General features: G+C 42.1%; 1 protein-coding gene across 1 annotated transcript in view; it reads right to left on the bottom strand.

Moving 5' to 3' along the window:
• LOC139376822 (probable ATP-dependent DNA helicase HFM1) overlaps positions 1-13,562 on the bottom strand; it is a 30,810-nt gene that overhangs the window by 15,841 nt on the left and 1,407 nt on the right. The window contains exons 5-14 of the mRNA XM_071119763.1: positions 11,706-11,747; positions 11,520-11,590; positions 9,673-9,805; positions 9,265-9,416; positions 8,839-8,916; positions 8,460-8,615; positions 7,270-7,470; positions 7,076-7,164; positions 6,925-6,968; positions 6,686-6,787 (exon numbers count right to left, since the gene is read on the bottom strand). Of these exons, the coding sequence (XP_070975864.1) occupies positions 6,686-6,787; positions 6,925-6,968; positions 7,076-7,164; positions 7,270-7,470; positions 8,460-8,615; positions 8,839-8,916; positions 9,265-9,416; positions 9,673-9,805; positions 11,520-11,590; positions 11,706-11,747 (1,068 nt within the window). The remainder of the gene's footprint in view (positions 1-6,685; positions 6,788-6,924; positions 6,969-7,075; positions 7,165-7,269; positions 7,471-8,459; positions 8,616-8,838; positions 8,917-9,264; positions 9,417-9,672; positions 9,806-11,519; positions 11,591-11,705; positions 11,748-13,562) is intronic.

Here is a 13,562-nt window from a genome sequence, read left to right as displayed (position 1 = left end):
ACAAAATCACAGCGCCAATAGAGAAGGGGTGACACTCCTCACGCTCCATACCAAGCCAGCTGGATGCCGGAAGTACGTCATCCAGCAGAAACGTAACAATGCGGAGGTTAGCGGCCCAGTAATAAAATATAAAATTTGGGAGAGACAATCCTCCTTCCATCTTGGATTTACAGAGGTGTTTTTTACCTATCCTGTGTGTTTTATAATCCCAGATGAAAGGATTGATAATTGAGTCCAGTTGTTTATGAAAGGATTTAGGTATGAATACTGGGATGTTCTGATATAGGTAGAGCAGTTGTGGGAGGAAGACCATTTTAATGGCATTAATTCTTCCGAGCAGAGAAATTGGGAGAGTTCTCCAAAATAGTATGTTTGCTTTGAGTTTTTGTATCAGAGAGGGGAAATTCTCTTTAAATAGTAAGGAGTATTGTTTGGTAACTACAATTCCTAGGTAGGTACATTTTTTTGAAGATAACTTAAATGGGAGATGTTCTAGCCAGGAGGTATTTTGCGACCGTATGGGCATTAATTCACTCTTGTTCCAATTTATTCTGTATCCCGAGAAAGTACCAAACAAATTGATCACATCAAGAATAGCTGGGATACTAGCCTGGGGTTCTGTTACATAGAGGAGGATGTCATCTGCGTATAGGGAGATCTTATTTAGAGTATCTTTAGTATTATAGCCGTGTATTGCTGCATGAGATCTAATCGTCTGAGCGAGCGGTTCGATAATTAGGGCGAAGAGCATAGGCGACAGCGCACAACCCTGCCTTGTCCCCCTGTTGAGGTTAAATCGGGGCGACAATGATTGGTTGGTGAGTATTCTGGCACAGGGGTTCCTATATAAAAGCTGGATCCAATTTATGAACCTATCTCCAATATTAAATTTCTGTAGGACCTTGAATAGATAGGGCCACTCAACTTGGTCAAAGGCCTTTTCGGCGTCAAGAGATATGACGGCAAGGTCCCCGTTGGGTAACCTCTGAGAATACATAATATTGAAGAGGCGCCTGAGATTGAAGAATGAGTTTCTGTTAGGGATAAAGCCGGTCTGATCCGAATGGACCAATTTGCCAATTAAAGTGCTAAGCCTGTTAGCCAGAGTTTTTGCTAAAATCTTTTGGTCTGTATTAAGGAGAGATATTGGTCTGTATGACCCTACCTCTTCTGGATCTTTACCCTTCTTATGTATAACTGTAATGAACGCTTTGTCCAAAGTAGAAGGGAGAGCTCCAACCTCATTGGCCTGAACCAACATTTTGTGCAGATAGGGAGAGAGCATGTTGCTGAATGTTTTATAGAATTCACCAGGGTATCCATCTGGGCCCGGGGTCTTGCCACTCTTTAGAGATTTAATTGTTTCTCGAATTTCATCAAGAGATATTTCCTTATTCAGGAAGTTAGAATCTTCCTGGTTCAGGGCAGGAAGACTACAGTCCTCCAAAAATGTTTGCATAATTAAGGGGTTAGGATCCGCTTTGATGTATATAGAGTCTCATAAAACTGCCGGAATCTGTCATTGATGTCTTTGGGGGAAGAGAGTAATTCCCCAGATGCAGATTTAACCCTGTGAATCATTCGGTCACTCACATTTTTTCGAAGTTGTCTGGCGAGTAATTTGTGTGGTTTGTCACCAAACTCAAAATATTTTTGCTTGGCATAGAGAAAAGATTTAGCAATTTTAGCTGAGAGAATCTGATTATATTCAAATTTTAAAGAGGTAATTTTTTTATGTTTCTCCATAGATGGGTGGCTAGCATTCTCCCTATCCAGTAAGTGAATTTGTCCCTCCAGTTCTTCCAGTTTTCCTCTGTTTTGCCTACTCCTGGCAGCCTGAAAGGAGATGATACAGCCTCTCAGATAAGCCTTCAGTGTTTCCCACAATAATGCTGGGGAGGTCTCTGTGTTGTCGTTGGTATCAAAGAAAAATGTAATTTGGTCTTTAAGATATTCACAGAATGTTGGTTCTGTGAGGAGCTGAGGATTCAACCTCCAGACCCTCTCGTTTGGTACAATGTCACCCAATCTCAGGGAGAAGGTGAGTGGACTGTGGTCCGAGAATATAATATCATGATACCTCACATTACAGGTATAGGGGAGTAGTCTAGCATCCAACAAAAAGTAGTCAATTCGAGTGTAAACCTTGTGAACATGAGAGTAAAAGGAGTATTCCCTACCCGTAGGGTTAGCGATCCTCCATATATCAAATAAGTTAGAATTTTTTATGTAGGTATTCAAGAATTCGCTTGAATAGGAGGTAGGGGTTCGCCGGGTAGAGGATCTATCCAAATATTGGTCTAGCACACAGTTAAGGTCCCCTCCAATGACCAGGTTAGTATGGGAGATATCTGGAATCAGGGCAAGGACTCTTTTGAAAAAAGAGGGGTTGTCAATGTTTGGCCCATAGATATTTAGTAGAGTTACTGAGGTAGAGTGGATTTCTCCTATTGCGATCACATACCGACCCTCTTTATCCGCAATAGTGGTTTTATGTAGAAAGGGAATTCCTTTCCGTACCAGAATCGCTGTGCCTCTCGTTTTGGCAGAGAAGTTAGAGTGATACACTTGCCCCACCCACCTACACGTAAGTCTGCTATGGGAGTTATTCTTCAGATGGGTTTCTTGCAAAAATATAATATCAGACGAGAGTGCTTTCAAGTGGGCTAGGACCTTGCCCCTCTTAATTGGTTTGTTTAAACCCTTGACATTCCAGGAAGTGAATGTAAGCCCCGCCCTCCTCTCGTTTGTAGTTCCTATGGTGGCCTGCATACCATGTAACTTGATAAAAAGGTAAGAAAGCGCACCAAACCATCACGATCAGCATATGTAGCACCTACACCCGAGCAGTATCCAACCCACCCCTCCCCCCTGCAAGCACCTTTACTTCCCACCCTGTTCCCCTAATTTCCCCAACACTTACCCCCCCCCATCAACCCACATTTAACAGGCATGTACAAACAGGAGAGAAAAAAAAGGAAAAATAAAAATAATAAACACATTGTCTGGCCGATGCCAAAAAAGCACGGCGCGACCTCGAACAAGAGGTAAAACAAAAATAAAATCCCAACTATACTTTCACCTCTCACTATCCTAGAACTTCTACTAACATATGAACTGAGGAGGCTCCCGCGAGTTAAGTGTTCAGTTAACATCTAATAAACCTAAACAGAATAAGTTGCAACTTAAACATATTGCGCATTTAAGCGTCATCCTGGGTCAATCCCAGAGATAAGCAAGATATAGCCTCAAGATTATATTGCTAAGCACTGCCGGTCAAAAAATAAACCATCCGCAACCGACATAGTCAGCCGTACCTTTACATACTGTGGGTCAGGAGATCGGAACAAGGATTTGTTAAATTAAACGTTCCCCCCATAAACAAAATATGTTTAATAAAAAATAAATACAAATATTAACACACATACATATATATACATACACACATATACATACATACATATACACATACATACACATACACACATACATACACACATATATATACATACATACATACATACACACACACACACATACATATACACATACACACATATACATACACACACATATATACATATACATACATACATACATATATACACACATACATACACATATACATACACACATATACACACACACATACATACACACACATACATACACACCTATAGATACACATACCTATATATACACATATATATACATACACACACACACACACACACACATATACATGTATGTATACATACCCACACAAAAAAATCATATATAAAAATATAGATTTAAAGAATATGTATATACATCCATATGCACATATACACATACAAACATTCATACCCCAGAATAACAATCTACACTGATTTAAAATATACACATACATAATACTAAAATGCTAAGAGAAAAATAGTAATAAAGTACAAATAGTAATTATATGTACGCACACCTACACAGACATAGGCACTACAGAGGGCTGGTGGGACTCTAGTCGGGAGAGAGGCCCACGGCCAGAAAGGCAGAACGGCACAAAACATCAACCTGCTAACCAGGTGTCTGCCCCCTCCCAACCATCACCCCCAGTCCCCTGCAAGCAATAAATAAATGGTATGGTAGTAAGAATAATGTAAGGATTGTAAAATAAATAACGAAACAAAACAAAAGTGGGGGAATATAAGTATATCCGTCCGAAGGTGTCAGTGATCAAACCTGGAAGTAAAAAATATGCATCGCTGAGCACAGCCGGGATGAAAGTGAATGTAACGTTAATTGAGAGCTCTGACCGCCATCCATTGGTCTGCTCAGCGTCTTACATGTTCGGTAGCCCTTGTTGAGCCCGTTTAGTACGTTTTCACCCAATATGGTATAGTATGGATTCGAGTCCATGAGCAGACCCTAACACGCAATAACAAGGCACTCTAACCTGTACGGGGGATTGGTGTATATCCCCGGATAAACTTCTCTGCGTCCAAAACCGAGGAGAGCCAAATCTTCTCACCGGAAGGCGGGGTAATTCTTAGTCTTGCAGGGAAGAGTAAGGCTGGGCGAAGATGGAGTTTGTAGAGTTTGGTCATGACATCTCTGTAGTCGGCGCGATGCTTTGCCACATCGGGTGCATAATCCTCATATACACGGAATGGATGCCCTTTATGTGACAGGTTGCCCCTCATTCGAGCTTCACGCAGGATAAGATCCTTGGTCTTGAAACTGTGACAACAGATGATTACTGGGCGAGGACGTTTGCCCGGTCCAGGCACTGGGACAAGGGAGCGACGTGCGCGGTCCAGCTGGGGATCCGAATCCAAAACATCCGATCCCATTGCATCCTTCAAAAGCTTGGCGAAGAAGTCGGTGGGGCGAGAGCCCGCCTCTACCCCCTCTGCCAGACCAACAACGCGAAGGTTATTACGTCTGGATCGGCCCTCCAGGTCCACCACTTTCACAGAAAGCCTCTGCACAGTATCCTGCAATGACGTGGATAGCTTCTCTAACTCGTCGATCCTACCAGCGTTGAATTCAGAAGCTTTCTCAAGGTCCACAATACTCTGGCCATGCGAAGCGACCGTTCGAATGATGCTCTCGATTTTGGTGTCCACTTCAGCAATAGTGGCCTTAAGATCCTCAGCTATAGCAACACGTAGCTCCCCCAAAGCCCGGGTAAGTTCTGTGAGTGTCACGTTGTTGCATGTGCCTCCCGCCATGTCTGTCTCGTTGTTTAGTGGGGAGTAGGCCTCCGCTGTGGATTTATTGTCCTTTGGTCGCTTATTACTCGGCATTTTCATATAAAAAGTTACAATCTTGTACTAGAAAGAAACGTTTGTTGTAAAAAGTGCCATAAAGTAGGTTAAATTAGATTATTTCGCAAAAAAGTTGCAGGAGCCTCTCACACACAGCCGTTCACTCCAACATGCTAGCTCCGCCCGTCCCTAGAATTTCTAAGCAAACAGCTGGAGGCAGGGCTTTCTCCTATAGAGCTCCATTTTTATGGAACGGTCTGCCTACCCATGTCAGAGACGCAAACTCGGTCTCAACCTTTAAGTCTTTACTGAAGACTCATCTCTTCAGTGGGTCATATGATTGAGTGTAGTCTGGCCCAGGAGTGGGAAGGTGAACGGAAAGGCTCTGGAGCAACGAACCGCCCTTGCTGTCTCTGCCTGGCCGGTTCCCCTCTTTCCACTGGGATTCTCTGCCTCTAACCCTATTACAGGGGCTGAGTCACTGGCTTACCGGGGCTCTCTCATGCCGTCCCTGGAGGGGGTGCGTCACCTGAGTGGGTTGATTCACTGATGTGGTCATCCTGTCTGGGTTGGCGCCCCCCCCTTGGGTTGTGCCGTGGCGGAGGTCTTTGTGGGCTATACTCAGCCTTGTCTCAGGATGGTAAGTTGGTGGTTGAAGATATCCCTCTAGTGGTGTGGGGGCTGTGCTTTGGCAAAGTGGGTGGGGTTATATCCTTCCTGTTTGGCCCTGTCCGGGGGTGTCCTCGGATGGGGCCACAGTGTCTCCTGACCCCTCCTGTCTCAGCCTCCAGTATTTATGCTTCAGTAGTTTATTTGTCGGGTGGCTAGGGTCAGTTTGTTATATCTGGAGTACTTCTCCTGTCCTATTCGGTGTCATGTGTGAATCTAAGTGTGCGTTCTCTAATTCTCTCCTTCTCTCTTTCTTTCTCTCCCTCTCTCGGAGGACCTGAGCTATAGGACCATGCCCCAGGACTACCTCACACGATGACTCCTTGCCCCAGTCCACTACCTCACACGATGACTCTTTGCCCCAGTCCACCTGGCCGTGCTGCTGCTCCAGTTTCAACTGTTCTGCCTTATTATTATTCGACCATGCTGGTCATTTATGAACATTTGAACATCTTGGCCATGTTCTGTTATAATCTCCACCCGGCACAGCCAGAAGAGGACTGGCCACCCCACATAGCCTGGTTCCTCTCTAGGTTTCTTCCTAGGTTTTGGCCTTTCTAGGGAGTTTTTCCTAGCCACCGTGCTTCTACACCTGCATTGCTTGCTGTTTGGGCTTTTAGGCTGAGTTTCTGTACAGCACTTTGAGATATCAGCTGATGTACGAAGGGCTATATAAATACATTTGATTTGATTTGATTTAAAGCGCATCGTGCTGAATGCTCTTAATGCTTACACAGTACAGGCAGGTCTGCCATGGTGAAGGTCCTAATGCTTACACAGTACAGGCAGGTCTCCCATGGTGAAGGCCTCTTCAATCACCTTCCTGTCGGACACGTCTACCCCGGCGTGGTGGAAACCAACCCCAAACGTCACCAGGTCTGGAATAGAGAAAACGCAGGGCTAGTGATTTCACATTCTAATGCAATAATATTATATTCAAATCAATGAGAAATGTTTGCCTACATGATACAGAAGAGAAGGAATATAAATTATTAACCCTAAATTATCCACCAACCTCTGAGTTTTGAGTCCAGGAGAGAGTTTGCATACTTCATCAACCTGCAAACAGAAGATTCCAACAATTCAATCAGATCTATCAAAACAGTAAGACATTTGTATTGAGTACCTGTACATCTGTAGAGAATAAAAAGGTAAGTAGCTCAAACCGTTGTTTATGCTCAATCCTCATGATGAACCTGGCATCCTTGGCCAGAACAGCGGCTGACTGCTGGACTCCTTTCCTTGTTGAGCAAAACTGTTCAAAAAAAATATCCCATGTGTGAGCTATTAACAATGGCAATACTTACAAATATGGTGCTGGTCATGTCTACATTTCAGACACACAAAGAGAGTTCCTCACAACAAGGGTTGGTTTCTGGTCCGAGTAGGTCTGGATAATGTTGGCTATCTTGTAGTTGAGTGACAGGTCGAACTTGAACTCAGTCTGGTTGCTGCTGCAGGGGAAACCCAGCACTACCTTCCTCAGTTTCACAGGTCTGTGACTCTCATCCATCTCCAGACAAGTAGCAGGGCCTCTGTTGTCACACAGCCAGTCTGCTATCTGCCATGTCAAACCATTGAACACAGTGAGGAGAGGGAATTTCTTAAAATAAATGCTCTGTTTAATGATAATTGGTAAATAGCAATACTTCCAAGACGCCTCCTCCTCTCCTTCCCTATTTACTATTCCCTTACTCTTTCTGAAGGAGACAGGACAGATAAGAACAACATATGGAGATCAGTGGAGGCTGAGGAAAGGACGGCTCATAATAATGGCTGGAATGGAGTCAATGGAATGGTATCAAATATGGTTTCCATGTGGTTGATACCATTCCATTGACTCCATTCCAGGCGTTGCTATGAGCCGTCCTCCCCTCAGCAGCCTCCACTGATGGAAATCAGTGGTGTAAAGTACTTAAGTAAAAATACTTTAAAGCACTATCTGTACTTTACTATTTATATTTTGACTCTTTTACTTTACTACATTCCTTAAGAAAATATTATACTTTTTACTTCATACATTTTCCTTGACACCCAAAAGTACTCGTTACATTTTGAATGCTTAGCAGGACAGGAAAATAGTCAAATTCACTCACTTATCAACCAAACATCCCTGGTTATCCCTACTGCCTCTGATCTTGTGGACTCACTAAACACACATGCTTCGTTTGTAAATTAGGTCTGAAGGTTGGTGTGGCCCTGGATTTCCATAACAAAATATTTTAAAAATAAAATGGTGCCACCTGGTTTGCTTAAAATAAGGAATTTGAAATGATTTATACATTTACTTTTGACACTTAAATATATTTTAAACCAAATACTTTTAGACTTTTACTCAAGTAGTATTTTACTGGGTGTCTTTTACTTGAGTCATTTTCTATTAAGGTATCTTTACTTTTACTCAAGTATGAGAGTTGGGTACTTTTTCCACCACTGATAGAGATGCATTTATCAGAAAGGGAAGAAGGACTATAGTGAAGGAAACCTCTTTAGAGTATTAGAATATGACCAAAGTGTGCCATGACCCCTCTTGGCCCCTCAGCCACTTACATCCTTGATATTGGGGATGGTGGCGGAGACAGCCACAAATCTCATGGAGACGTCCTCCTGGGGGTTCTCTGCTGCACGGAAGGCATGGACCGCCTTCATCCTGCTCACCACCACCTCTAGTGTCGCTCCACGCGTAGTGTCTTTCACCACGTGCACCTAGAAACACAGCCAAAATTGAGTATATTTAGTTGTCAATGAAACACATTACATAATACTAGACAGATATGCACTAAGTACAATGACAAATTAAAAAACAATAGAACACAATCAGTCTGTCCAAGCTGTTTCGGAGTGTTATTTGACCAGGTCTACGGTTGCAGTGATACCTGAGAGAATTTTTAACAGAACATGAAGTAGCTACTTAGACATAAACACTGACCTCGTCAATAAGGAAAAGCCGGACCAACTGCAGCAGGCAGTTATCCCTCCACTTCCTGGTCATGCTGTCCCATTTTTCCTGGGAGGAACAGAGAAATGCGTCTGAGCTTTATCGAGAACTTGTTAAATGAAGTGTTAAATTAACAGTTGGTCAGTTATTGTTTAAAAAAAAATGAATCTTCTAATTAATTATCTTGATATAACACAATGCATCCATGCGCCCTCAGAACAAAAATGTATCTATTCTCGTATACCCAAGCCCTGTTTGCATGACAAACATGGGAATCCTGTCTGCTTATTCTTCAATGGATGGTTGCTATGGTCACAGGATCAGCCACATCATTCTGCTACATATCACACAGAAACAAAATGGCTGCTAGTGACGTGCTTTAATGCGACATGTACACTGGGATACATTTTCACTTACAGGTGTGGTCATGATGATATGGGCGTCCTGAATCTCAAAGAAGTCGTCGATCTCTGTGTCTCCGGTCAGCTCCTTGCAGCTCAGGCCCAGAGGCTCGAATTTCTTCTTCCAGTCCTCAAAGCGCTGGCTGCATAGAGCTTTGATGGGGGCCACTGATGAGAATAACACTACATTTAATAAACAGTTTTCATTTAATAAATACTTAAAATACAACATATACATTTTGAACACTTTGAAAGTGTGAATGTAATCAGGTCAAAAATGACATAGGTTAGCTAGCTTAACCCATACAGTAGCTTTAACTGGCTCTTGGTGTTTTAGATTGGCTGTTGATGTCTTAGTACATGTAATTTATTGCTTTTTAAAAGGATACTAAGAAACGGGTGGTCCTGATGTGACATTACTTACTATAAACAGCTTTGACGTTTCTCCAGGGCTCTGTGGTTTCCATCAGTAGGCGGATGATGGCCAACTCAAAAAGCACTGTCTTACCAGAACCAGTAGGAGCACAAGCCACAACGTTCTTTCCTGTGTAAAGAACCTGCAAAAAAGCATTTTGTTCCAAGAAATCAATCACAGATACAGAGCCTTGCGAAAGTATTCGGCCCCATTGAACTTTGCGACCTTTTGCCACATTTCAGGCTTCAAACATAAAGATATAAAACTGTATTTTTTTGTGAAGAATCAACAACAAGTGGGACACAATCATGAAGTGGAACGACATTTATTGGATATTTCAAACTTTTTTAACAAATCAAAAACTGAAAAATTGGGCGTGCAAAATTATTCAGCCCCTTTACTTTCAGTGCAGCAACCTCTCTCCAGAAGTTCAGTGAGGATCTCTGAATGATCCAATGTTGACCTAAATGACTAATGATGATAAATACAATCCACCTGTGTGTAATCAAGTCTCCGTATAAATGCACCTGCACTGTGATAGTCTCAGAGGTCCGTTAAAAGCGCAGAGAGCATCATGAAGAACAAGGAACACACCAGGCAGGTCCGAGATACTGTTGTGAAGAAGTTTAAAGCCGGATTTGGATACAAAAAGATTTCCCAAGCTTTAAACATCCCAAGGAGCACTGTGCAAGCGATAATATTGAAATGGAAGGAGTATCAGACCACTGCAAATCTACCAAGACCTGGCCGTCCCTCTAAACTTTCAGCTCATACAAGGAGAAGACTGATCAGAGATGCATCCAAGAGGCCCATGATCACTCTGGATGAACTGCAGAGATCTACAGCTGAGGTGGGAGACTCTGTCCATAGGACAACAATCAGTCGTATATTGCACAAATCTGGCCTTTATGGAAGAGTGGCAAGAAGAAAGCCATTTCTTAAAGATATCCATAAAAAGTGAAGTTTAAAGTTTGCCACAAGCCACCTGGGAGACACACCAAACATGTGGAAGAAGGTGCTCTGGTCAGATGAAACCAAAATTGAACTTTTTGGCAACAATGCAAAACGTTATGTTTGGCGTAAAAGCAACACAGCTGAACACACCATCCCCACTGTCAAACATGGTGGTGGCAGCATCATGGTTTGGGCCTGCTTTTCTTCAGCAGGGACAGGGAAGATGGTTAAAATTGATGGGAAGATGGATGGAGCCAAATACAGGACCATTCTGGAAGAAAACCTGATGGAGTCTGCAAAAGACCTGAGACTGGGACGGAGATTTGTCTTCCAACAAGACAATGATCCAAAACATAAAGCAAAATCTACAATGGAATGGTTCAAAAATAAACATATCCAGGTGTTAGAATGGCCAAGTCAAAGTCCAGACCTGAATCCAATCAAGAATCTGTGGAAAGAACTGAAAACTGCTGTTCACAAATGCTCTCCATCCAACCTCACTGAGCTCGAGCTGTTTTGCAAGGAGGAATGGGAAAAAATGTCAGTCTCTCGATGTGCAAAACTGATAGAGACATACCCAAAGCGACTTACAGCTGTAATCGCAGCAAAAGGTGGTGCTACAAAGTATTAACTTAAGGGGGCTGAATAATTTTGCACGCCCAATTTTTCAGTTTTTGATTTGTTCAAAAAGTTTGAAATATCCAATAAATGTCGTTCCACTTCATGATTGTGTCCCACTTGTTGTTGATTCTTCACAAAAAAATACAGTTTTATATCTTTATGTTTGAAGCCTGAAATGTGGCAAAAGGTCGCAAAGTTCAAGGGGGCCGAATACTTTCGCAAGGCACTGTATCGTTTTGATGATTAAGGTTGAAGATGGAATGAAGTGTAGATGCACTTACATCGTCCAGGGCTTTGGATTGGACGTAGTTGAAGTAAGGGAACTCTTTGAAGACAGATCTGAATTTTGCATCTGTGTTACTTTGATTAAGTATACAAACATTTTCCAACTAAAATAGATTTGTAGATTTCGTTAAGATTCATGTATTTCAGCAGTAATTACTTGGGCTAAGGGTGTGAAAGGATACGGATTTCAGAGACTGGTCGGAGTATCCCAGGCCCATAAGTACCTGATGTGAAAACAATAAATCTGTATAAATGTATTTATATTTCAATATCCAAATCAATTCCAGTCAAAGTGGGAGATTATTGGCCACCCCTAGTGGTAATTGTGTGCTATTACAGTCAAGAGGGCATTGGGTAGGGCTCACCTCGTTTCACCTTATCAAGCCCTAAAGAACAGTGACAGCTGCTGCCATGACCATTAAACCTGAGTACATTCTTCAGATACAACACATCATAGCAATATAATATAAATAAATATAACTACTGTTCGAAAGTTTGGGGTCACTTAGAAATGTCCTTGAAAGAAAAGCAATCTTTTTGCCCATTAAAATAACATCAATTTGATCAGAAATAGTGTAGACATTGTTAATGTTGTAAATGACTATTGTAGCTGGAAACGGCCGACTACATAGGCGTACAGAGGCCCATTATCAGCAAACATCACTCCTGTGTTCCAATGGCACGTTGTGTTAGCTAATCCAAGTTTATAATTTTAAAAGGCTAATTGATCATTAGAAAACCCTTTTGCAATTATTTTAGCATGGATGAAAACTGTTGTTCTGATTAAAGAAGCAATAAAACTGGCCTTCTTTAGACTAGTTGAGTATCTGGAGCTTCAGCATTTGTGGGTTCAATTACAGGCTCAAAATGGCTAGAAACAAATACCTTTCTTCTGAAACTCATCAGTCTATTCTTGTTCTGAGAAATTAAGGCTATTCCATGCGAGACATTGCCAAAAAACTGAAGATCTGGTACAACGCTGTGTACTACTCCCTTAACAGAACAGCGCAAACTGGCCCTAACCAGAATAGCAAGAGGAGTGAGAGGCCCTGGTGCACAACTGAGCAAGAACATTAGCGTGTCTAGTTTGAGAAAAAGATGCCTCACAAGTCCTCAACTGGCAGCTTCATTAAATAGTACCCCCAAAACACCAGTCTCAACATCAACAGTGAAGAGGAGACTCCGAGATGCTGGTCTTCTAGGCAGAGTTCCTCTGTCCAGTGTCTGTGTTCTTTTGCCCATCTTAATATTTTATTTTTATTGGCCAGTCTAAGATATGGCTTTTTCTTTGCAACTCTGCTTAGAAGGCCAGCATCCCGGAGTCGCCTCTTCACTGTTGACGTTGAGACTGGTGTGTTGCAGGTTGAGGACTTGTGAGGCGTCTGTTTCTCAAACTAGACACTAATGTACTTGTCCTCTTGCTCAGTTGTGCACCGGGGCCTCCCACTTTCTGTCTGGTTAGAGCCAGTTTGCGTTGTTCTGCGAAGGGAGTTTGCACGAGATCTTCAGGTTCTTGGCAATTTCTCACATGGAATAGCCTTCATTTCTCAGAACAAGAGTAGACTGACGAGTTCTTTGTTTCTGGCCATTTTGACCCTGTAATCAAACCCACAAACGCTGATGCTCCAGATACTCAACTAGTCTAAAGAAGGCCAGTTTAATTGCTTCTTTTCAGAACAACAGTTTCTTTTCAGAACAACAGTTTTCAGCCGTGTTAACATAATTGAAAAAGGGTTTTCTAATGATCAATTAGCCTTTTAAAATGATAAACTTGGATTAGCTAACACAACATGCCATTGGAACACAGGGTTGATGGTTGCTGATAATGGGCCTCTGTACGCCTATGTAGATATTCCATTAAAAATCAGCCGTTTCCAGCTACAATAGTCATTTACAACATTTACAATGTCTACACTTTATTTCTGATCAATTTGATGTTTGATTTTAATGGACAAAAAACTTGCTTTTCTTTCAAAAACAAGGACATTTCTAAGTGACCCCAAACTTTTGAACGGTATATATATATATATATATATATA

This window comes from Oncorhynchus clarkii, chromosome 20 (genome assembly GCF_045791955.1).
Source record: "Oncorhynchus clarkii lewisi isolate Uvic-CL-2024 chromosome 20, UVic_Ocla_1.0, whole genome shotgun sequence".
Lineage (NCBI taxonomy): Eukaryota > Metazoa > Chordata > Actinopteri > Salmoniformes > Salmonidae > Oncorhynchus > Oncorhynchus clarkii.
The sequence above is the reverse complement of the archived record's forward strand: the minus strand, read 5'-3'. Positions and strand labels throughout refer to the sequence as shown.